This window comes from Phoenix dactylifera, chromosome 7, assembly GCF_051530095.1.
Source record: "Phoenix dactylifera cultivar Ajwa chromosome 7, Ajwa_hap1_PhDact_Kaust_v1.1, whole genome shotgun sequence".
Taxonomy (NCBI): Eukaryota; Viridiplantae; Streptophyta; class Magnoliopsida; order Arecales; family Arecaceae; genus Phoenix; species Phoenix dactylifera.
Window position 1 is genome coordinate 27,694,139 of NC_143196.1, and position 24,183 is coordinate 27,718,321.

At 37.3% G+C, this 24,183-nt stretch overlaps 1 protein-coding gene across 31 annotated transcripts; it reads left to right on the top strand.

The window, feature by feature from the left end:
* Positions 1 to 1,610: 1,610 nt before the first annotated feature.
* On the top strand, positions 1,611 to 19,443 carry LOC120107848 (protein LNK1-like). Of its 31 annotated transcripts, none has more exons than XM_088701447.2 (11): positions 1,612 to 1,828; positions 1,924 to 2,001; positions 8,475 to 8,847; positions 8,994 to 9,102; positions 9,220 to 9,365; positions 9,474 to 9,517; positions 9,629 to 9,721; positions 14,557 to 15,279; positions 15,886 to 16,028; positions 18,785 to 18,920; positions 19,007 to 19,443. In XM_088701447.2, exons 2-11 carry the CDS (start codon positions 1,987 to 1,989, stop codon positions 19,055 to 19,057), a joined length of 1,833 nt encoding a protein of 610 aa, XP_088557573.2. In that variant the 5' UTR covers positions 1,612 to 1,828; positions 1,924 to 1,986; the 3' UTR covers positions 19,058 to 19,443. The 31 variants fall into 31 exon arrangements, 26 of the variants coding, with proteins under 26 accessions (XP_088557573.2, XP_088557574.2, XP_088557565.2 ...); XM_088701448.2 differs by having other exon boundaries at positions 19,010 to 19,443; XM_088701452.2 differs by having other exon boundaries at positions 1,613 to 1,828; positions 1,907 to 2,001; positions 8,514 to 8,847; positions 19,010 to 19,443.
* Positions 19,444 to 24,183: the final 4,740 nt, after the last annotated feature.

The following is a 24,183-nucleotide window of genomic DNA, read 5'->3' on the forward strand; positions in this document are numbered from 1 at the left end:
ATGTACAATAGCATTTCATATCTTTTGCGCAAAAAAAAAAAAAAAAGATCGATCTTCTTTCACAGCATCGATCATTAGATCATACCCTACACAATTCTTCAAGCAATCCAAACTCCTTCATTCATCCATCTACATAATCTCAAAGTGACCATCGTGCAATCCAATAGTGGATTCATGTGAAAAAAATTGATTTTTTTTTTTCGTGCGAAAAATACAACCCGAACCCTTCATACAAAAATGGTATAGGATGAATTTACAACAATAAATATAAATGGTTTTCTTTCGTATCAAAACATGAAAGCTTTTGCACGTTGTTTTATAGCCACGGTGCTTGCAAATGCTATCTAGTAAATAATCTTGTATGCCGAAAAAATCTTGTACGGTTTGCTCTAGTTATGCTCTAATCTTTTCTATGTGAACTATCAAAATGCACATCCATTTGTGCATAAGCATGGCCTTCTACAATCCTAACATGTCATTTCAATGGGATCCCCTATGATATACACTTGAGTTTAGGCATGATTCCTTACATCCATCTACATCCATCTTGACATGTTTAGAATTTTGACTTTTATCTCTTCAGCTGACCTACTATCACCTCATCGCCCTTTCATCCATCATAAGTTGTCTTAGACACAATAACTCACATTCTTATTCTACCACAAGACGAGGCCCAAGTTCCTCCAAGGGAATAGGGCCATGTAAGAACATATACGTTCAATTCTAGCATTCTAGGTTCATAGCAGGGTTTTGATAATGACCGTTCTAAGATTACAAAAACCATTACTGACAACATTATACAATGGTTATAATCAACCAAATATACTCGTAACTCTATTATTTAGTTGTGATAGGTAGTTACATGCAAAATTTGTTGTTTCAATACTGGATCATGTACCGGTGTCATACTAGCACATTATCGATATTTTGGCATACCGAGTATCGATACGTCATCCATACCGTATACTGGTACCGAATCGGTATGGTACGGTATGCCTAGTATTGTTTGGTTTATAATGGTAGGGTATACTATGGTTATATATAATATTTTCAATAGCAAACATCAATGAATGTGTTAGTTATAATTGCTATAAGGGTGGTAACAATTTTTGGCTGTAGCGGTTGGCCCCAACGGAGTTACATGACCCAGTGCGAGATCTGGGGGGACCCTGGCCCAAACCCTTATCCAGAATCAGGTCCAAATCGGTTCAATTCGCCTAAATGTTAGGCCTACCGAACCAATTGTCCCATATCTCTACCATCCAGTCCCAAGATGTACCGCCGCAACATTTATTCCCCTACGTATCCCCCCGCGCAAACCCCCAGAACGGCAACCTCGAAAGCCAGACAAAGACTACCAGTCAACACTACACTCCACCGCCGCCTCACCAGAACAGGCCGGCCCCACCCACTTCTCCGCCAAACTTTCCACCTCCACGTGCCGGTTAATTAGCGGCCCCCGTGCTCCGAGCCAATCGGCAACTGGGAATAGATCGGATCCCGTACTTCTCTCGGCCACGAGTTAAGGGTAGGTGGGTCCCACCGCCATGGGTCCGCCTCGGCCCTCCGAGCTCCGCCTCGCATTTAAAATAAAAAAATTCAGGGAAAAGCGTTTTATTTTTCTAAAAAAATTTGGTCTGGGAGACGACGGCAGTGGGAGGAGAAGGCTCTGGAGAGAGCGGGGCGGACAGCGATTCCCTTCGCCATTGAGATCTAGGGTCAGGGTTTCTGGCTTCTCGGATCGATCGGTTCTGGTCCGAGGTGATTTTGTGGGAGGATCCGGTGAAGTCTGGAGCTCCGAGGTTTTGAGGAGCTTGGAAGGTTTATGGTTGGCTTCTTTTCGTTCTTTCTTAGTGCTTTTTTTTTTTAATATCTGTTTTTAGCTGAAATTGTAGTAATTTGGCAGTATTTTTGCCATCGCAGTAAATATGAGGCTGGATTCGACGGTATTTTATAGCTTTGGTCCGGGATAAAGTATCTGGAGGGATGTCAGATCATGAGGTATATTTGCTTTAGATTTTGATAATTCTCGAAAAAAGTCAAATTTTGGACGTTTGGAGCTTTCCTGTTTATTTTTGGATTTTTAATTTTACATGTGAAGTTTAATTGTTATTGTTTCTAGAAGTAAAGAAGTTCACACTACATCTAGTTGGCATTTTCTTTTATGGATAGCGTCATGAAAATTTTTATTTAGCGAACTTTGAAAAAAATTCATTAGGCTGTGTCAATTTATTTGTGGATTTCTTTGTGCTTTTGATCCCCTAATCATGAGGTTATACATATGTATGCTACTGAGCTTCCTCTATCACAGTTACGGTACTGTGGTTTAGCAATTAGATATATTTTATGATATTTGACATGGTTTCCCCTAATGCTCCCCCGCAATCTGGTGTTTGATGTGGAACATACATCTCGTCATTTAAATGATGAAGTTGCTTCTTGCACTTTGGTCTGATGAAAGCATCTATAAGCTGATGTTGGATCAAACATTAGATATGCTTAGTGGCAGGACATATATTTTCGCACTATTGATATGGTCATCAACATGGCCTATTGTTCCGGTACTGGGCACAAAACTGGGTGCCTAGTGGCACAGGTTGGTACGGGCCTGCGTCGTGTCGTGCCGAGTCTGTACCGACATAGTAGAGGAGGCAGGGAAGAGTGCAAACTGGAGAAAGGAAGAAAGAGAGAGAAGGAGAAGAGGGAGAGGAAGGCTTGCGAAGGGCCGGCGGAGGCCGGCGGAGCGCTGTTGGAGGCCGGCACCCGGGAAGGAGGCAGAGGCCACGGTCGGGTCCAGGATTCGCCGGCCTCCACCACCCTCCGCTGGCCTCCCCCCTCTCCCTCTCCCTCCCTCGCCCGCTTGCTCTCTCTTTTCCTCTCTTTCTTTTTCCTTCTCTCCCTCCAACAACTGATTTCGTTTTTGTTGCCGGAACCGTTCCGGTACACCGCCGGGACGGCTCGGTATGGCCGAAACTGTTCAGGTCCGCTGCCGGGATGGCTCGATATGACCGGAACTGCCCGGTTTGAGACGATTCCGCCAACCCTAGTCATCAAGTTCTATAGGTTTCGAGAGCTTATGAAATACCATGTTGGCAGCATTTTGTAATGTTAGCACGATTATCATAGAAAGAAGTTGGGCTGGTTGAGAATATATAACATCTAATATACGAAATAAATAGTGAGAGTGATCTCATGACTTATGGAGGCCATAACCCACAAATCCACCTTGTCTAAGGAGCGAGAGCTAGTTGTTATTCTTTTGAGAAACTGGAGTACGTCATAAGCATGATGCATTATTCAATGGTGAATTTTCTTGTTAGGATACATGGACCAATGAGAATCATGGAAGGCTTGCAGCTTGGTCAAGTTTTTTGTGAGCATGAACCTTTATTGAGTGTAATGTAACAACCCAGGACCTCACCCAAAATGGCTAGCCGGAAGTTATTGTTTTTGGGTTCCTTGATCCTGTATAAGTACCTAAGATCTACCCAGCAAATAACCAATGTGGAACTAAACACACGCCCGCACGGATCCTCACATAATACCAAATGTCACGCCCCCGCCTGCGCGAGGCACGTGAGGCACCCAGTGCCCACGTGGGGGCCACATGAGGGGGAAACACGGGGCTCCCCTGCCAGATATTGTCCGGTTCTGGAGCTTCACGCAAGCGTCCTTCACCCCTCCCCGGTTTTGTTTTCCACCCAAAACGCGTCTGCAGGATTTGGAGACACCCGCCTCATATGCCCAGGCTCTGAAACGAGTCTTTCCGATGTGGGACTATTGGGCCTCACACCCTTCCCACCATCGGACAAGAGTCGTCCTCGGCTCTGATACCAAATGTCACGCCCCCGCCTCTGCGAGGCACGTGAGGCACCTAGTGCCCACATGGGGGCCACATGAGGGGGGAACACAGGGCTCCCCTGCCAGATATTGTCCGGTTCTGGGGCTTCACGCAAGCGTCCTTCACCCCTCCCCGGTTTTGTTTTCCACCCAAAACGCGTCTGCAGGATTTGGAGACACCCGCCTCATATGCCCAGGCTCTGGAACGAGTCTTTCCGATGTGGGACTATTGGGCCTCACACCAATGTCACGCCCCCGCCTTTGCGAGGCACGTGAGGCACCTAGTGCCCACATGGGGGCCACATGAGGGGGGAACACAGGGCTCCCCTGCCAGATATTGTTCGGTTCTGGGGCTTCACGCAAGCGTCCTTCACCCCTCCCCGGTTTTGTTTTCCACCCAAAACGCGTCTGCAGGATTTGGAGACACCCGCCTCATATGCCCAGGCTCTGGAACGAGTCTTTCCGATGTGGGACTATTGGGCCTCACACCCTTCCCACCATCGGACAAGAGCCGTCCTCGGCTCTGATACCAAATGTCACAACCCAGGCCCTCACCCAAAATGACTAGCCGGAAGTTATTATTTTTGGGTTCCTTGATCCTGTATAAGTACCTAAGATCTACCCAGCAAATAACCAATGTGGAACTAAACACACGCCCGCACGGATCCTCACATGTAATCATGTGATAGACTGTGGCACTCGAGCAACTTTATGATGTTCTTTCTTGATTTTCTTATAAATTGACTGAAGATTTAGTGTGGTCCTGACTGAAGGTTACCTTTCATCAAACTCAATAGTGTTGTTTTGTTGCAATAAATCATGGTGTATGATCCAGGTAATCTCATGTCAACATAATATCTGTTGTTCATTGGCACTATTAGAGGCGAATATCTGAGCAATCTTGATTAATATATCAGTGTGTCAAAACCTTTCATGCAGAACTGATGATGAAGTTCTTGAAGGGATTGATAATATGAATGTTGTTGCTGGTGATACAACCTAGTCAACATAACCAGTAACATAGTAAACTTTGAATGAGCTTGGTGTGTGCTGTCATATCTGTCTTCAATTTTGTATGTTTGCATAATAATGTCTCAAATCCAGAGTCAAGAAATCTCTTTCAGAGTATAATGATATCTGTCTGGGACTCTGGGTAATGGATACTTATCCACCGGAGAAACCTGGGCTGGTGGGGAGGGGTGAAATTCCTCATATAATTGCCATAAGAGGCACTATTTATATTTAGATGATGCATATGCCAATAGTATCCGAGGGTGGACCTTGGCGCAATAGTTAGATTGCTCCACTATAACCTAGGTGCCATGGGTTTGAAACATGGAAGCAACCTTTCCATACGCAGAGTAAGTCTGCATACACCCGACCCTCCCTAGACCCTACAATGGCGGGAGCCTCGTACACTGTGACACCCTTTATATGCCAATGGTATCCCTATGTTATTAACAAGAAACATCTCAGAATAGAAAGTCCAGTTAGTAGCATCCGAGCTTTACCACAATTAATAGTGCCATTAAAATACCCATTTACATCCATGGGATTATCGTGCATCAGCATGGAGGTGAGAATCCAAGTTGACCATTGACTGAAGGGTGAGAACATAGAGCTTGTTCTGTCTGATTGCAAGGAGAGGTCGAGTCAATCTTCCAAGGGTGCTTATGGCTCCTTTATTGAAAGATCGACATCACAACTTTGCCAATCCTCATTCTTGCAACTTCTCATTTTATTTGTGATTCGCATCACATCATTTAGGGTCTTGCACAACTTAAGAAAAAAGGTGGGTTCAAATCAAGTGGAGAAAATTAGAATGAATATGCCGTCAATAGTTGACGACCAGTCGTAGGAAACAAGATTCATATCTACCTTTTATGATCTCAATCACGGAATGTAGGTATAACATAGGGAAGTATTTTGGGTGTGGTGGTAATTGCAACAAGAAGCAAAAATGGGGGCATTTGTCTGTATAACTAATAGTTGCTGGTTGTGGTACAACCGTGCTAAGGTAGCTTGAATCTTGGACACTCCAAATTTTGTGTTTCTTGAGATATCAGATTCTTGGACACATTGGAAACTTCAAGACATTTTTTGACACTTATAAACTTGCCAAGTCAATATGTCACCTCCTAAATGCATCTGTATGCAAAACTTCTACAGAAAATTGTCAAGCCTACCATAATATTTAGTAACGGATATCATATTTATAAAATTGTGCAAGTGGTCTGGTTATACATTTGATGCAATCCATTCATAACTTCATATTTACATGCACAATTATAAGATATAGATATTCATATATGTCAGGTTCTTAAAGGATTCTGTGCTATACTCTTATTGACCCTTGACTATTTGCATACAGAGACCCCATTAAGTGTGAAATGATGATTTATCAAAAGGACTTCCCTTTCTTGTATAATAGTAGTTTCTATGCGCAATTAGTAAGGTAGGTTGTCATCAGATTGAGTTAACAGCAAAAAATAGATCATAAATTTGCTTGAAATCTCAACAGATGAGTAACTTTAAGAACCTGGTGGTATTCACAGTTTCTAAATGTGTACATGCTATTATATACAGTTCTTTACATGTGTGATGGAAAATACTACATCCAGAGATATAGTCCATTAAATTGGCATAAATTAGTGTTCTAGCCTCCTTTAAAGGTTTGCTGAACTTCAATGGTCCATTCAGCCTTGCTCCTCAAGTTTCATCGTATTAGAGCACCAAAATCATCTCCCTGTGACATATTACTGTCATGATTGTTGTTAATGCTTTGAGTATCATGGTAATTTAACTGATACTGCTGTTGATCTCCACTGATTGGATGTGATAGTAGTACGGAATCTTACTATAATATGTTCACTAGTATTAAATAATCTAGTACTTATTGGTCACAAAACAAATCACTAGATTTAGAAATTCTCAGGTTCTTAATATCAAATATTGGATATCTAGTTGCTTGTAAGAATGAAGAGCATTTCACCACATTGACACATATCATTTATAAGTTATGCACTATTGTCCAGCATTGGTATGAGATTGGATCACTTTAGTAAGCACCATGTTGTCCCTTTATACCTTTCCTAATAGCAATTCCATTCTTCAATACAAAAGAAGCAAATTATCCTTTCTTCCAATTACATCGCTGCTAATCTGGCTAGAACAAGCTAAATTCCCCTATTCTTATCAGTTTTTGCCTCTTGCCCTCATATTTCATCACATGACATCTTAACCGTCTCATGCCAACCTAATTTATGAGATTGCAAGGCTTCCTCCCCTTTTTTGCTTTTTTCTTTTGTATTATATGTATTTCTGAATGCCTTCTTGATTTGTTGGGCGGGTGGATGTCTGGGTACACATGAGACCAGGCCCTAAAACCCCCTCTAACATAATTCTCAAATTTGAGTGGCGATGAGGTGGTGGACATCTGACAAGTGGGACTTTCTTAGGGAAAGAAAAGAACTTGAGGTAATTTTCATCTTCTCCATTAGTCATTATTTTGCCCTATGAAACAGATATTTGGATTTTGTAATGTTGAGTGAAGTTGGTGACAAATGATGTCAATTGATCTAGAACAATATCACTTCGTACCAACTCAACTCAGCTCAACTAAGCCTTAATGAAGTTTTCTGTCGGCTTCAGTCATTTGGATCGCCCTTGACTTGGTTGGTATCTTGCTTTAAAAAAACCTGGGACGATAGGGAAGCTCAAGACTCCATTTATGCCTAGACCAAAACTGGTTTGGAACCAACGAAAAAAAAAACGGTCTTGTCTCGAACTTCTTTGATCCTTGCTTGGATTTCGGCTCGATCGACAAAAAAAAGGAGTAGAGTAGCCCCCCTAGAACTGACAAAAGTCGCTATCAATGAATTTCCGAGCAATTCTAAACCAACATATGCGATTCATTCCCGTTTTATTTCTCTATTTTCTTCTCTACCTGAACTCTGGTTCTTTATCATACGGTCATCCCCCACCAATGCCAATGAATGATAAGTACTTTTTTTTTAGTATTTTTATTTTTTATTTATTATCGCAAACTAGTTAGGTCAGCTACACGAGTCCATATAAGAAAACAATAACAATACCAATTTAGTTTTATTTTTTCTTATATTTTGATAGAAATCTAGTAATGGTGGCCACTGTAATGTAACCACACTTCCGGAGGAGCTCTGCCAGTTGATGCTTTCAATCACATATTTCCGAGCAAAGGTGCTATTGATTACATATTGAAATGGTATTCAACAAATATTCTTTCTACCTTTACAATGAAGATAAAGGGCATGAGGTCATCTTTTGTGACATATGAATTAATTACTAAAATAATTTTGTTTTTTGTTATATCTTTGGAAAATTCATTACAGTGAAAGAAATATATTGCTGCACTTGCTTCCGCTCAGCAGAAAAATTAGATCATTTCAGACTATCTTCTGTTCGATAATGGTAAAAAAATTGGCCATTTATATCTGATGCTCATCGATTTTGATGCTTTCTGATCATTTCAAATTCAAAATACATGTTCAATCCAGTCCTTTCAGAGTTTATATAAGCATTGGGTTATTAATATTGCATACTATCAGATTTAGATCTTTCTTATATATAAATAATTATAAATTCATTGCTTCTAGGCAATGTTGAGGAACTTAGTTGTTAACTGGTTTGTCCAGACGGAAAATGTTACTTGGTTTGAATTTGATGAGACTGGTCACCAAATGCATCATCAAGGTGGTGAAAGGGTTAATGAACCTGTAGCATTAGGTGATTTTCTTAAAACGCCACAGAATGAAGTAGGAAATGATGATGGAAAGAGCACAAGCAGCAGAGGATCTAAGAATAACAAAGTTCTTCAGGAAAAATATGAAAGAGCTTTTCGTCCTTCTCCAAAGGTTGGAAGCTCCACTGTACCAGAGGGCTCATGGTCTCATGAATCAAGAAAAGTAGTTCCAGCAATTTGTAATCCTAATTCCTTCCGAGACTTCACTTCTTTGGCTTCCCAAGATGGTAAATTCCTAAACTACTGTTTCAAATAATGCAATATGTATACAGAAAACAAGATATTTTGCTTCAGAATCCTATTGTTAAATCTAGGATTGCTTCCAGGTAGAGTAAAGGCTTCCATTTCTCACTTCTTTATAATTCCATTGCAGATGCTGGACTTGTTTATGTGGAAAATCAGTACATGGACAGAGAAAATGATATCCTATATCATGATTTGCCTGATACTGGCAGTTTCGAGGATATTGATAGAATGCTTAGGTAGCTCATATGGCTGTTAGTCTAAATCTGTTTTCTTATTTCTACCGTAATTTCAACTTTTTCTGCCATGATAATTGTTTTCATTTGTATTTTTCTTATTCTTTTTCTTTTTTGGAGGATTTGTGAATCCACATTTGGGCAAGGAAGCAGCTCTGCAGATGAGCTATCATGGTTTTCATCTTCTTCACAAAGCACCTATGGGATAGGAGATACTTTCAAATCATACTCACAATCTTCAATTTTAGACCCAACAGCTTTAAATGGTACATTAGCACATCACAGTGCAATAACCAATGTTTTTCCTGAAAACAATCCGTTTGCTGATGATAGTGATAAGATCTTGGGTCATTGTTATCGATCTTTTGTACCAGTCAGCAGTGGTGAAAATAAGAGTGACTGTACACCACAAGAAAAGGTTGGTAAACGTTCACATCATGGACACTCATTTTTATGTGTGGTTGATAGGAATGAAAGTAGAACATTTACATAAAGTTAGTTCTTAGAGTGATTGCTTCTATATCTGCAGGCATATGATGGGGATGGAAGTACTGAGATTAAATCAACTCTTATACAAGTCGGCGATGAAAATAGCTTGAATGAATGTGAGAATTTTAATATGGTAATCAGCATACCTTCATATTTTTTTCCTTTTTTCCATTTTTTAAAGCGAGAATGACTTCATTGAATGCGAAGCCCTGGATACAATAATTACCATATTCTCAATTTTAAGTTTTTATTGAATTGCCACAAATCTCTCGCATTGACATTCAATTAAAAACTGTTTCAGCATTTGCTGGCCCACTGGTTAAATTGATCTCAACACTTTGTTTCAGAATCATGCATGCGGTGGAAGTTGGATCTATATTAAATTGTCTGATAAAACAAGTTAATTAGATAGCACGAAACTTATGAAGTGAATTTGTGCACATTATTTGGGTACTCTTTGTTGATCACCAATTTGGAGCAAGGAAGTAGGTGTTTAAGGCTAAGGATGACCAATGAAATCTACGAAAAAATAGTTGACCTGCACCAAGACGAGGAGAGTTAAGAGCATATGCTGGTGATTATCCAACCAAAGCCCTTTTCAGGTCCTCCAGATTGGCCTGACATGACCTTACCTTAACTATTGATCATGCTGAGTCTACTTCAGGTTCACCCAAAAACCATCCAGAAGTTGAGTTTCGCTAAAGGTGAAAAGAGGAGATCCAAGCAATCTGACAATCTGCAACCTGTATAATCTCAAGAAAAAGATCCAGCACTCAAAATTCCAAAACCCTTACTGAATTGAAATTTATAATTGAGAACTAGAAAAATATGATCTAATTTATGACAACTTAATGCGAAAAAACAAGATAGTAACATTGTAATCTGTAAATAACAAGCTAGAAAAGGAAACATATTTTGAAGATGCTTCTTATGATAATTCTCCTGTACTTTACTACCTCTCTTATTATTGATGCTGTATTTTTCAGTACACTTGAAACTGAGTGCATGGAGACGGGTTGGAAGTGAGATTTGGAAGAGAATCTGGTGAACGTAGAGGAGTTCCCACCTACTAGCACCAGCAGCAAAATCCTATCTTGTGTTCGAAGAAGGCCATCTAGTTAGAAGACTGGCTTTTAAAGTGGGGTCAAAGTTCTAGTCTTATTTGTAGTCAAGTAATAGGCATAATTGGTGAAGGACCAGTAGAATCTTAAAGAAATCTTCACCAGTATTTTTGATATGAAATTAGAAAATTAAACTAGTTCAATCAGATCCAGTATCAAATCAGCTTTCTAGCACGCTCTGAATTGCGTCATTTGGAGGTCAGGCAAAGAAGTTATGGCCTTTCATGCGTAGTACTGTTTTGCTCAAAGATATGCTGATATTCACAATTTTTTCATTGTGTAGCTTCTCAAAACTAAACCTGATTTTTTAACTAATTTCTAGAATTGTGCCCATACTTTTCTTCATTTGGAAAGGTTGTTGCTCAAAATAGGAGTTCTATTAAGTTTACTTAAAGGGATATATTATTTCTTTTCCTTTCCTTTTCTAATTATAATTCAAGTTCTGAGCAGTCATGGAACTCCAAAACCATCAACTTAGTCCTCTTTTCTCATATAGTTGAGAAAATTGCTTGGTTTGATTGCTATCTTGAGTGTTTTTCAGGTCCTTTTCTAATCTCTGTTATTGGCATGGCATGGAAAACTTGCCATGCCAGCATCACTTAAATCCTTGATTTTTGTTACTTCTCTATTTATTCTACAAAAGCTTAGCCTTCATCTTTTGCTTTGTTCTATCGAGATCTTGCTTTTACTGAGGTTAGTTTTGCTTTTTTCTTTTAACCTAGATTTTATGCTTTGAAGCCTGCACTGTTCATGAGTGCATTAATTGTGCTAGTTCCAATGATGAAGCGGATATGGAACCTTTGATGAATGGTTCTGGCCACTAAGCAATCATACATGGATAGAACAAAATTAAGTTTTTTGTTATGTTCCCACATGGACACAATATGACATATCTGACACGTGTCATATGCTGTAGAGATGGTTTGTTTGAGTGGTTCTACGTTCACAGCACCTCTCTCTCTTTGCGGAATCCAGCAAAGGAATGAAAGAAAAAGAAAAAGCAAGATGTGTAGTTGTGAGAGAGAGGGCTAGAGAAGAGAGCTTGGGCATGAATCCCATGCTTTTAAATTTCCGATCCCTTTTTGATGGTGAAGGGAATGCACAATCAAGTGGGCAAACAGGCCATCCTCCTCTTTGCTGGCCTAGGGTTTGTGGTGAATTGGGACTAGCACGAGAAAAAGAAAGAGAGAAGGTGGCGGGTTTCCAATTGAATGGGTGGATGGGCAAAGAGCTTACAAGGTGCACCCAAATCTTTCCCTGTATTAGGCCTACCACCATGTCAGGTCCAAACTAAAATGGAGTCAAACAATACTATATCCCAAAATAGTTGCTTAGAGCAATTACAACTCAAAACTGTTGCTTATCAATAGTCTAAATATTTTGAAGTCCACATAAGTGACTTAATAACCACGATAATTTTGAATAAAACCCAAGATCATATTTTATGTATGAATAATTAAATTATATAGCCATGTTCTTGTGTCGAAGTCTTTTAAGCTTGCTGTGTCTGATTCTTCAGCACATTTGGACACTTGACACCTGCATCCTGTGTCCAGGTAACACCACTAGTAAGATGCATGGTAGCAATTAAAACAGCTGAGAAAGTTGTGAATTATAGAGGTTTGGTTGGTGGGAAAGTCTCTTGTAATCAAGTGAGTTTGAATTATAATATTTAAAATGCTTTTGAAATATCAAAGAGTTTCATACATCATGCAAGGGGCAAATATGTTAGGTTTTGCAATTGATAACTCGAGCTTTAGTTTTAGTGTGTAATGAGATTATTCAACTAGAAGGATATGCTGAAATAATACAGCTAACTCGATCTGTTGCTATACCTACAAAATAGTTAAGCAATGAAAGCAAAGAAGCTATTGACTATGAGGTGATGCAGGGATAACACATCAAGGAAAAGTGCAATCTGATGAAATTATGAAAAGTTTAGTTTGTTCTTCTGATCAAGTCGATTGAATAATGATTTTAGTCTTGACGGTCATTCTTTTGGGTTTTCTGCATGTTTTTAGCTACCTTTTTTACTTTTTCTTTCAAAGTACCGACTCCTACCCTTTGCACCTCCACGTGATATCCGTAGAAAGGTTCAAATAGCACAGAATATAAGCTAATAAAGCATATATTAACAGTTCATTAAGCAATACATAAATGTGTCACTAAATCATAAAGAGCATCTAGGAAATTCAGATAATAGTAAACTTTAGTTCACTGCAGTCCAAATCTTGATATGTTACACGGGGTTTCACTGGTGCTTGAAGACTTAGTGAACAGAAAGTTACTGCATAAGGCTTATTCATATTTTTTCTTTCTCACTGGATAGGAATATGGTTTTAATAAAACCAAATGTATAAACAAAAAGAAGGAATCAAGGACAATGCAGCTATTTCTTATGTAGTTATCCCTCCATGTCATCATATGGGAATTAGAGACATATGCCGGCTTTAGATGGCTTGCATTGTGCGAGGTGAAGAATATTCAACAATAACTAGGCCTGAAACTTCCCCTCTTAATCGCCTAGCAATGCCTTGTTACACACAAATCAGAAGCTAACTAAATATTTCAAAATTAACACTACAACCAAGATAGAAAGATAGAGTTAATTTCTCATGATACAGAGGCTCCCAGTGTAAAATAAAAGTCTCTAGATAAAAACAAATTTTTCTGCTAACAATGCATTTGGAGAAGAAATGCAGAGATTTGTTCATACTTAATCATCTTCAGCTAGCGGACTACTAGTTTGGCTCTCCTTGCAGACATGAAATCTTGCCAAACTAAATACATCCTTTTATGCTATTTATCATTGCACATAACCTTACATTGAATCTTTTTAACCCTACTAAGAGCATTGCATCAACAGAGCCATGTAAGATGGACATATTGGCGTAAGAGAGCATGGCAATATATGTTATATACAGAAGCAGTCTTAATTAAGCAATGCACTTGACTTTGTGGACCAAAATGGGAGAAATAAGGTGGGTGAGTGGAGGAGTGATAATATTACAGGCTGACCACCGGCCTCTCTTAAGTAACTACTTCTATCTCCCAAAAGTGATGGGGCTTCACTAGTTTATTTAACAGAAAATATTTTTCTATATTTTCATGCATATTAGTACTCCTTATTTAAAACTACAGGGCTTCTTTAACGTGAAGGGAGAATGTTTCTGACATTTCCATGTAGCAAAACGATCAAAAGAAGAGGGGGACTTGCATTGCATTAGGAGAGTGAAATTCCATAGCTACTATTTACAGTTGTTCATTTCACATTTTACTTTATGTTGACTGTGTTGTGGAGCCATTTCATGTTAGGGTGAAATAACAGCTATGAGATTTATAATCCACATAAAAATTAATGTTATGTATTCAAAAATGAACTTGAAATGGCATGCCTGCTAAAAATATATTTTATTATGTTATTATTGTTGTATACCTTTGCATGTTTTACTTTCTTGAAGCATTGGGTATAATGGACCAAAGCAAGTTATAGGCAGTCTTGTGTTTTGGATCCTTAAAGAAAGTGACATTTATCGATCACACAACTAGCATTCAGACTATGGTATGGACATTATTTTCTAGAAAAAATCGTGTTTAAGTGTATAAGTTATGCAGTCAGTGTCTATATCATGTTGGTTAGACTTCCAAGCATTTGATTTACAGATGACATATTACTGTCACTATATGTGACCCTTTAATGTCAGTTCAGACCTATGATTGCAATTTTCTTTCAATGATTTATGATTTGAACAGGCAATCTTGGAGTTTTTTCTCAATGGATTGCCTAAGATTGCCTAGTCCACACTGTATTTTATATCCTTCAGTTTCTTCATTTGAGTTTCTACAGATTAATATGCACTTAAAGAAGCTGCGAAGACCATACTTATTTGAAGGAAATGAAAAAGATCAACTTTCAGAATCTACAAGTAACATGTCTTTCTGTGGCCCTGGCCAAATGCAGCAAATTGCTGATCAGGATAATGTCTCTTCAGTTTTCTCAGCTCAACCTTATTCCTCTCAACTTTTTCCGAAGCAAAATCATGTTTGGGGATCTAGTTCTTCAAGCAACATGCACACCTTCAGTCTTCGTGCACAACTTGAAGGAAGCCTTCCTCTGCATCAGGATCTGTTTGCACAGAAAACATTAAGCATTTTATCTGCAAGTGATTATAATCCTTCCTCCTCTTATGAAGTCTCTGCACATGCTAGCAATTATTTTCCACAGTGCATGGAGAACTTGCCTGTTCCTTTGTCTGAGCCTCCAGCTATGATGCCTGAGGAAATCAATGAGAAACCATGCCTTGAACAGATTTTATGTGGTGCATCGTCTGCTAAGCATCCATCTCACCTGTCTTCATCAACAAGTATAACATCACGTCAGGAACAGCACCATACATTTCAGCATGAAATTAGAGGTGACAGCGTACAAAAGGACGTAAGCTTTAAACTTCCAGCAATTGAGACAGATTCTTCAACCATACAAGAAAGCCCTTGCATGACGTCTGGCTTTTCTGATGATATCTCGCTGAAAGCAATTAGCTTTCAACAGCTTCAGGATGTCATGCTTCAGGTATATCTCAACTCATTTGATCTGTTTTCCATCATTTGTACGCACTGTACATGTACATTCAGATGGAATGATTGTTCATACATGTAAATGGATATATGTGTATATCAGCATTTGCACACTTTCCTTGTGTAGCTATGTGTTCCCATGGCATATAGAAGCTTACAATCTGAATCCACGATTTCATATGATCATATTTGTTCACTGTTACTACCAGATATGCTTCAGTGCAATTCCATGCTTGTGTAGATGCTCGAATCCAGAATGCATGATTTCATATCAGTTCTGGTTCCCTATGTTTGATCTGCTGCCAGCATGCTATGCACCATGAACAATCCAAATACATATTCCTTGGTGGATATTTCTGTAAAATGCTCTCCATTGTACACTCAGAATTCACTTCCTTATATTGAATTAGATTTTTTCTACATTAATGTACGGGCATAGGACTATTCAGTGCATCCAATTTTTATGTTATTGCACCAGATTGGTACCTTTTTATTTATTCTTTCATGGATAGGTCAGTCGAGAATTTACTAGGAAGTACAAGGACCGTTTTGGCAGTGACTGAGAAGTACTCACTTTTTTCTTTTCACTTTCTAAATTCAGTTGGATAGTGGAACAAGACTATGCATAAGAGATAGTTTGTACCGTTTGGCACAGAGTGCTGAAAGAAGACATAATTTCATTTCTGCAAACAATTCCAGCAAAGAGAGAGGAGGAGGAATTTTGGATACAGAGGAATCAAACAGGTTTTCCTTATCCCACTAAAGCTTCTGGATATATATTTCTTACATCCAATGGATTTTTTTACTATTTGGCACTGTCACGAAAAACATCCAAAAGTTACTATAACACATTGGTTAAATCACTTGTTGGCTAAAATAAATTAATTTCTTAAATAAAGAAGAAGCCCATTCAGTTATATCAGTTAAAGGGCAGGCTTGGATGGGTTTTCATGAGGGAAACCCACAAAAGAAACACGCCAATAATTGCATGGGAGCATTATCCCAAGCTGCATAGGCCTGCCTTATTGGAGGGCTCACTTGGTATATCTATTAATTGTTCTAGTAGGTTCTTCTATATCTATTATAATCATCAAATCCCTCTTTAATACATCATTCTAAAAGGTGACAAAATGACCTTCAATGATGCTCCATCATGAATTTCATTCTAGTAATTTAAGATTAACATTGATTCCTGTTCTTCTATCCATATTTCTCCATCTCTTATTACTTGTTAAAGCGAGAAACTGGCCAGATTATTCCCTTGGGATTGTTGCTACTTTTACTAGTTGTTATTCACACCTCATACTTACTTCTACAGATCCTTAGTTATTTTCATCATCTTCGTTCTAACAGATAGGAGCCAAAGTAGTTATTTTGTTGTTGTTCTTAGCATTTTATTTTTTTAAAGCTTCTTTGGTTTCTTGTTCGGCCTTGAGTTCTTGTCCCTAGACTTTTCAAGTTTTTCTCTAGATGTTTGAATTGAATGCAGCAAGGGGCTTTGGATACCATTACCAGGCCTGGAGTTTTTTTTGTCTTGAAATGATACAGTACTGGTAAGGTACCAGTATGGTCAGGACAGACCAAGACAATTAGTATCAACAGGAATAAAAAGCAACTGTTATGCAGCCAGTATGGTTGGCATGGTCTATTGATACACAACCAGCATGGACCAGTTCAAGAGACAATTGATGTACTGCATCCTTACTGGTACTATTTTTCTGTTAGAATTGTATCGGTACCATTCGAACTGGCGGAATTTAAATCATTGGAATGTGGGCACATGTGCATTATTAAAATAATTTTGAGCATATGTTTTCCATTTTCCCTTAATCTTACCATTCACTAATGTTATATTGTTGTTAATTCATCTATTTGGCATATATCTTATAGTTTCTTTTAATTCATCTTTGGTAATTTATAAACTTGCCTTTATTAATCAAACTATCATACAGATAGAAATGAACCCAGATTTTTTATAACCAGGGGCACTGTTTGCTTGATGCATGATAACTGAACCTGAATCATAATAATATTCTATTAAAAATATAAAAGTTATACTAATGAATTAAAATTATTTGGTATAAACTAAAATATTGAAAGATGGAAGAGTTCTTAAGCTACTATTTATCATATTTTTTTTATCTTTTTTCCCTTTTTTCAGCTAATTTCTTTAATCTATTTTAAGTATCTAAAGGAAAATACATTGCATGCTGCTTCCTTTTTTTTTCATCTCAAGAATTATCGACAGGCTACTTCTGTTCTGAACTCTTTCATTAAGAGGCATCTGATGTAGTGGACAGAAAAACAGTTTGCTATGTCCCAATTATCAAGAAAAAGCTAACTTTGGTTAGATATAATCACAATATGGCTAGGCCAAGAAATATTGCGAGTACTGAGTAGTAAAGACGGAAAAAAATATTCATGAGATAGACAATGAAGGAGCTTGGTAAGTGGTCGTTAGCTATTGTCAGGAGTGGGTGGAGGAAGAGAGGTGGCCGGTGATCATGTTAGAGAGGGAGAGACGGACAGAGACAGAGACAGAGAAAGAGAGAGAGGTAGAAAGAGACTTGGTCCACCTTTAAATTCTATAAAAGCTTTTAAGTCATCCACCTGTTGGATATCCTTATGGTCCCGCTCATATTTGGCACATGTTAACTTCCACTTTCCCACATTCAGCAATATTTCCCTCATGAATGTTTCATGCAACTCATTCTTACAGCTCTGTCTTTGCTCATCTTTTGGTCCCAATCCTTAGTTTTTGCTAATATTCATGACAACCAGTGAAAATAATGTTTGCTTCAGAACAGGAAAGTAAAGAGACTTTTGTTTTATGCAATCTGTTCACAATGGAGACAATTATTGAAACCATCTAGATAAAGTAGTCAAAAACTATGATTTTGCCCTTTCAGTAACCTTGGTAAGGAATATATGTGAATGATTAGGAATGACATTATGCCTTTGTTACTTTACCATGTGTGTGTGTGTGTGTGAAAATTTAATTAAATAATTTGTCTTTTTTGTATCTGTATGTTTTTTTTTCTTTGGGGTGGGAGGAGGGAGATATCTTGGCTTTATAGAGCTTTTTCCAAAAGATGCTTCAAAAATGCTTATTAAAAATCTTGGGGAAAATGGGTCGCACTTTGTTTTATTAGTGTCTGCATATGGCACATGTGCTGTTGTCTTTCTCTTTCATCAAATGCTATTTATTATCATAATTTTTTTGATGAAGAATGTGAAAGGAGGCATTTTTTTTGTTTAATGGATTCTATCCTAGAGTATAATAATATGATGTAAGTAAGACAAGGATGTGTTAGACATTATGTGCTCGGTCATTATTGACTTTAGTTTAATACAATATGCTTGTGACAAGAATCTGAGTGAAAAGAATATCGTCCTTTAGAGAAAGATCTGAAAATGCATGAAGCTTTTTTTCCCTTGTGGATAGTTAACGTTTCTTCATGTTTACCATCAAATTTATTCTGCATGTTGGTCTTTGTCAGGTCTGCGGGGTATATAACTACTGAAACTGAAACAAATTCAATAGATCGCTCAATTGCACATCTACTTTTCCACAGACCCTCAGAGACTGTGACAAGGTCCAGTGAATGTGCAACGTCACTTGAATCGCATATGATTGTAAGTTTCTTATTGCAAATGTTGTCCTAGCCATGTTTTTTGTACTATTCAAATCTTCTGCTCATCTTTCTTACTCTATCATGTAGCAGGATGAACAGATACATGGTCATGTACAACTTCCAGGAAGTAATTCCTGATGAATTTGGTCCAGCAATGAGTATTCAGTGGTTGTACTGAAGTTCCACAAAAGGAACTGATTCAGCAATATGGCATTTGGTGCTTCAGCCACAGCTTCCACATAATGGACTGCTGCCCTTGCTCAGAAGTGTCATTTGAGTGGTATCGTAGTGATGGGCAGGTTTTTATGGTGTAATTTTGAGTATAATTAGCTTGTTCTCACATGGTTATATATTATATCCGAGCTACTATAACATGTATACCTTAGTTCTCACATGGCACCATTGAAACTAACTAAAAGGATAAAATAAGGTGATATGTAAACTCATTGGTTTTTTAAATATGTGGATATTTAAGTCAGCGCTTTCAAGCCATGTGGAATAACATGATCCTTTTAGTTTATTTATTTTATGTATCTCTTAAAAAGCAGTACAAGCGTGCACTGTATGTGGTTCTTCTTCATTAGATATCATTATTTATTTCTTGCTCCTATGCTTGCATTGTTTATGCTTCGTTATAGTTTTTTTCACAAGAATTTTCAGATGTGTCTCCATGGATAACATTCTTTTGTCATCTATGTTGTTTGAATAGTTCGTTGTTTGATCTACCGAGAAAAGGTTATTGCGTTAAGATTTTGAAACGCTATATTATATATTTAGTGTTTCTTTTGGCTTAGTAGCTGGAGCCTTATTATTTCTCTGATGTACTTTTGGGTTATCCAGGAGGACAGGGAGCTTATGTGAAAATAATTCTATTGTTCGTCATTCCTATTGAAACCCAATGTCAAATATGTATGTCTGTATTTGTTAAAGAAAAATCAGAAGCACACCATATTATAGATTAGTTTCTCCTTGCAACCAGTCCATTCATGATGCGACCATAGTGATCTGCCATTAAATCAAGGCGTGAGACTTTTCCAGTGATTAACTCTCCAGCTGGAGTTATTATTAAATGATACCATTTGACATCTGGTGTGGGGTTTTCTCGAGCTTTTATAGGCTTAATTTAATTACTTGGTAGTCAAGCATCAAGCAGCATTGAGCAAAGAATTGCAGAAGGATTTATGACTTACAGATCCAGAATGTCAAAATTGTAGGAAAATAAGACTTACATTTGGCTAGGATGTAAGTAAGATGCAATTGTTCATCATAATAAGATGTTTAGTTGCACTTATTTGTGGGGAATAAATGCTTTACGAGCAAATTTTTGGTAGAAAAATGCGAAAATAGCTCAGTAGTCAAAATGCTCTTCGTCCTTGATTATTTACAGTCTAAAATAGCACAATTACTGAAAAAGTAAAGATAAGCTATATTTTTTTGTGCTGGCCTAAAGAAAAGAAGTGCCAAAATGTATGAATTACCTCTGGACTGATTATATTTGTAACACGTGATGAGTGACATTTTATATGAATATTAGAATTTAATGACAAATGTAGGGGTGATTGTACTTTTTTGATAAGGTTATCGACTTAATTTTTTAAAAAATAGGGTTTCCTTGGAGTTGAACAAGAACCCTCTAAAGAGCTCTTATTAAAGCCAGGATCCTCTCCAATTCAGTGTTGAAGTAGGGAGGGCTTGTCTCAAGCCTTTATAGGTTTTAAGGATCATTTACAGCATCTATCGCATCCCAAACCCAACACTTGGTCAGCCATGTGATATGATCGTATACCTTCTAGAGCATAATTTTAGAGAATATGCAAAGCTTGATAATCTGATCTGTGAGGATCTACAAAGCGTGGCTTTAGTTCTACATCAGCTATGCATTGGGTAGATCTTGGATAATTACACAAAGTTATAGAACCTAAATAACATCTTTTGGCGAGCATTTTTAGGTGAGGTTTTTGATAGTTATAAATAGTATTAGAGCGACCCAGTCTATGGCCTATGTGGACTAGAAAACAACGTCACATGCCTATTTGGTTGACTTTGAGCTGATCGTAAAGTTTGTAATTAGATTTTTGATACTTGTGATTGGATTTGGGTCTATAACCTGGCGAGGATGTAAGGCTTGAATGGAGGGAGCATGTGAGAACTGTGCAAGCGTGTTTTTAGTCCCACATCAATTATGCACTGGATAGATCTTGGATACTTATACAGAGCCAAAAAATTTAGATAATAGTTAGCCTTCTTGGATGGGGTCTTTGATTGTTACATAAACCAAAATGCTTAATAATAGGAGATAGGAAAATAAGATGCATAAAACATTTCATTCATTGCTGATAATTAGACTTATCTAAAATACATGGCTCAAATACGTTCGATATCAAAAATAAAAATCTAACGATCATCCTCGCCAAGAGTCCTAAATCAAACCTGTGAAGCGGCTCTAGAAAGGAATAAGATAATAATGTGAGCTAAGATCTTGGTAAGAATTCCGCAACTGCATCAGCAAAAATATAAATAACTGCTAAAATAATACTAAAATGTTTCCATTATGCCCCAATCAAATGCTTATTAACAGATCAGTATATGCCTCATGTATATACTAAATAGCAACTTAGTACATATATCATATATCACCAGATTCGCAATTCCAATATAGTTTCCAATTAATAGTTTCGTACAACTGCGAGTTCAAATATATGATCTATCATTATTATTAACATAGGTCGAAGCTAACAATTTTATTTTCCGACATTGGTTTGGCCATAACCATGCCTCAAGTCTGCAGCAGATGAATCTCATATCACTCGTGCCATACTTCAAATTATGGGCAGCAAACAAAATATCATACGCTTCAGCCCATGATTGGCAAACCGCACACCAGGCTCTAGCTGATAGATCAAGGTTTCACACTCATGCACTGCTCGTGTCAGGTATTGACCTCAGTAAATATGACATGACTTGATTAAAAGTGGTTTCACTCAACCAAATCTGGGCTTTTAAAGCTTGGCCGAACCTCAGTTTGACTCGATCCAACTTGCCAAGTGATTAGGTAAAATATGGATCTAAACCTTACACTCGAAGTTGGCCGAGACTAAATCTTGGTAAAAGTGATCCCATATTTGATTTGACTCGCTTGCTTCCCTTTTTCAAATGGTGCAAGCACATAACAATCAATAGTTGACAAATTGAAGTATCTAATACTTTGGCAGGTTTGTTGACTATCATAAATGGCAATTAATGTATTAATTTTGTCACTCAAAGTGTTAAATAATTGCCATTTATATGATCCATAAAAGAATATTGGAATTTGATCATTTCGGCTGATATATGCTACTATTTTCTGAGTTATTTGTTTGCAACAAACCGATACATTGTCCATTTTTTTCTTTTTATTTATTTAAATAAGTTATTAGAATCCATGACTGAAGTAGTACTTAACCTCAACTTTGTTATATTGGCTATTATCTCAATATTTATTATCTCGGGATAGACACCTAAATCTTGGATTTCCTAAAAACCAATCAGCCATCAAGCACTCCAAGGGCGTCAAGCTTTGAAATCTTGCTTCTATTTATTTTTTTTTAGTAGAGGAAATGTTCTTTGCAAGTTAAATTGAACATCTCACTGTTAGAGCCTCAAATTATGACCTCCAGCTTGACCAGCTAACTTGGGTTAGATAGTGCCCTCAGGCCCCTCACCTCGATTTCAGGTGGGCTTCTTCCTACTTCTAGAGACAAAAACTGCTTTATTAACCCAAACTATGGTAAAAGATACTGAGTTATGGTTGATGCAAAATTATAGTATTCTTCTGCAATAAGTTCTTCTTCTTGTTGTTATTAATATTATTATTTTATCATCATCATCACCATTATTGTTCGATCAAGTTATGCGAGTGCACCACCTACAATAAATATTTTACTATTCTTGTGAGGACTTGTGCAGGCGTGTGTTTAATCTCACATCGGTTATTTATGGAGAAGATCTTGAGTACTTATATAGGACTAAGAAACCTAAAAATACCTTCCAACTAAATTTTTTGGATGAGGCTCTAGGTTGTGACAATCCCTATTGTAGAAGTGCTTCCATTTTATACTTGTATCTGTAAAACAAGCTATATTCTTTTAATGAGATAAATTTTGTTGATGTTCCTATGTTTATAGTAAATGCACGCACAACAGTGGTGATGCCCATTCAAAAATGTCTCAAGCCTGGGATGCAGTGGTCCACTATGATTCAAAAATAGACCATCTTTGTAAAAACAAAAAAAAGAGTCTATATTTGCAATTATGAAAATAAAATGGATTTTATAGCAATTTTATCGAAAATAATTAAATATCACATGTATGATGTATCCACTACCATTGAGATACAATCAAACCCTTAATAACCATTTGGAAGATGCTCTAAACTACTTGCATTGGAGTTGCAGGTTGTTTCTACCTGCCAATTCTAGACTTGCAATTTGCAAATCGAATGGTCCAAATGGGACTACTCATTGTCATTTGTAAAGGCTTGCATTAGTTTATTTGCTATGTGTTTTAAATGTATAAGATCATAGACTTGCATTTGAAATAGTCAAATGAGACCGCCCGTCCTTATTTGTGCAGATTCGGTTGTATTAATTTTGGGTCTGGCTTAGGATTAGCCAATGTTGGTGGTGTCTAAAATTTTTTCTTTTCTATTTGATCTTAGAATTCATTTGATTCACAGAAAGAGAAGAAGAAAAAATATAGCCAACAAAAAATAGAAAAATATCTTATATTGAGTTGGAGTGTTAAAATAATAATAATAATAATTTTTTCATAAAAATAAAATTTTGATATTTTATATAAAAATATGCAGCATATAAGAATATTCGATTTTTACTGACCGAGAATTGGGATATTTTTTTAAAAAAATAAATACTCTCAATCCTTCCAATAGAATGTGGTAAAAATTTTTCTTTTATTTAGAGCATAACGAGTATTTATATATTTTTTTCAAAAAAAGGTGCTCAATCAAACCTTAAATATATTATTTTACTATAATCAATAAAAAATAAAAAATACTTTTTAGATATATATAAGTATTAATTTTTTAAAAAAATATTTTAATAACGAAAAATTCTTTTAGCGAACGAAATCAGTTTTTGCTGGAAGGTCGTGGCGGAAAGAAAAAAAAAACACAAAACAAAAGGTATGAAAGATGGACCTTGATTTTTTACAGCGGGAAGTGAAAGTAAAATCTGGTCCCAGCGGCCAGGTAAGTATGTTGAGCATCGA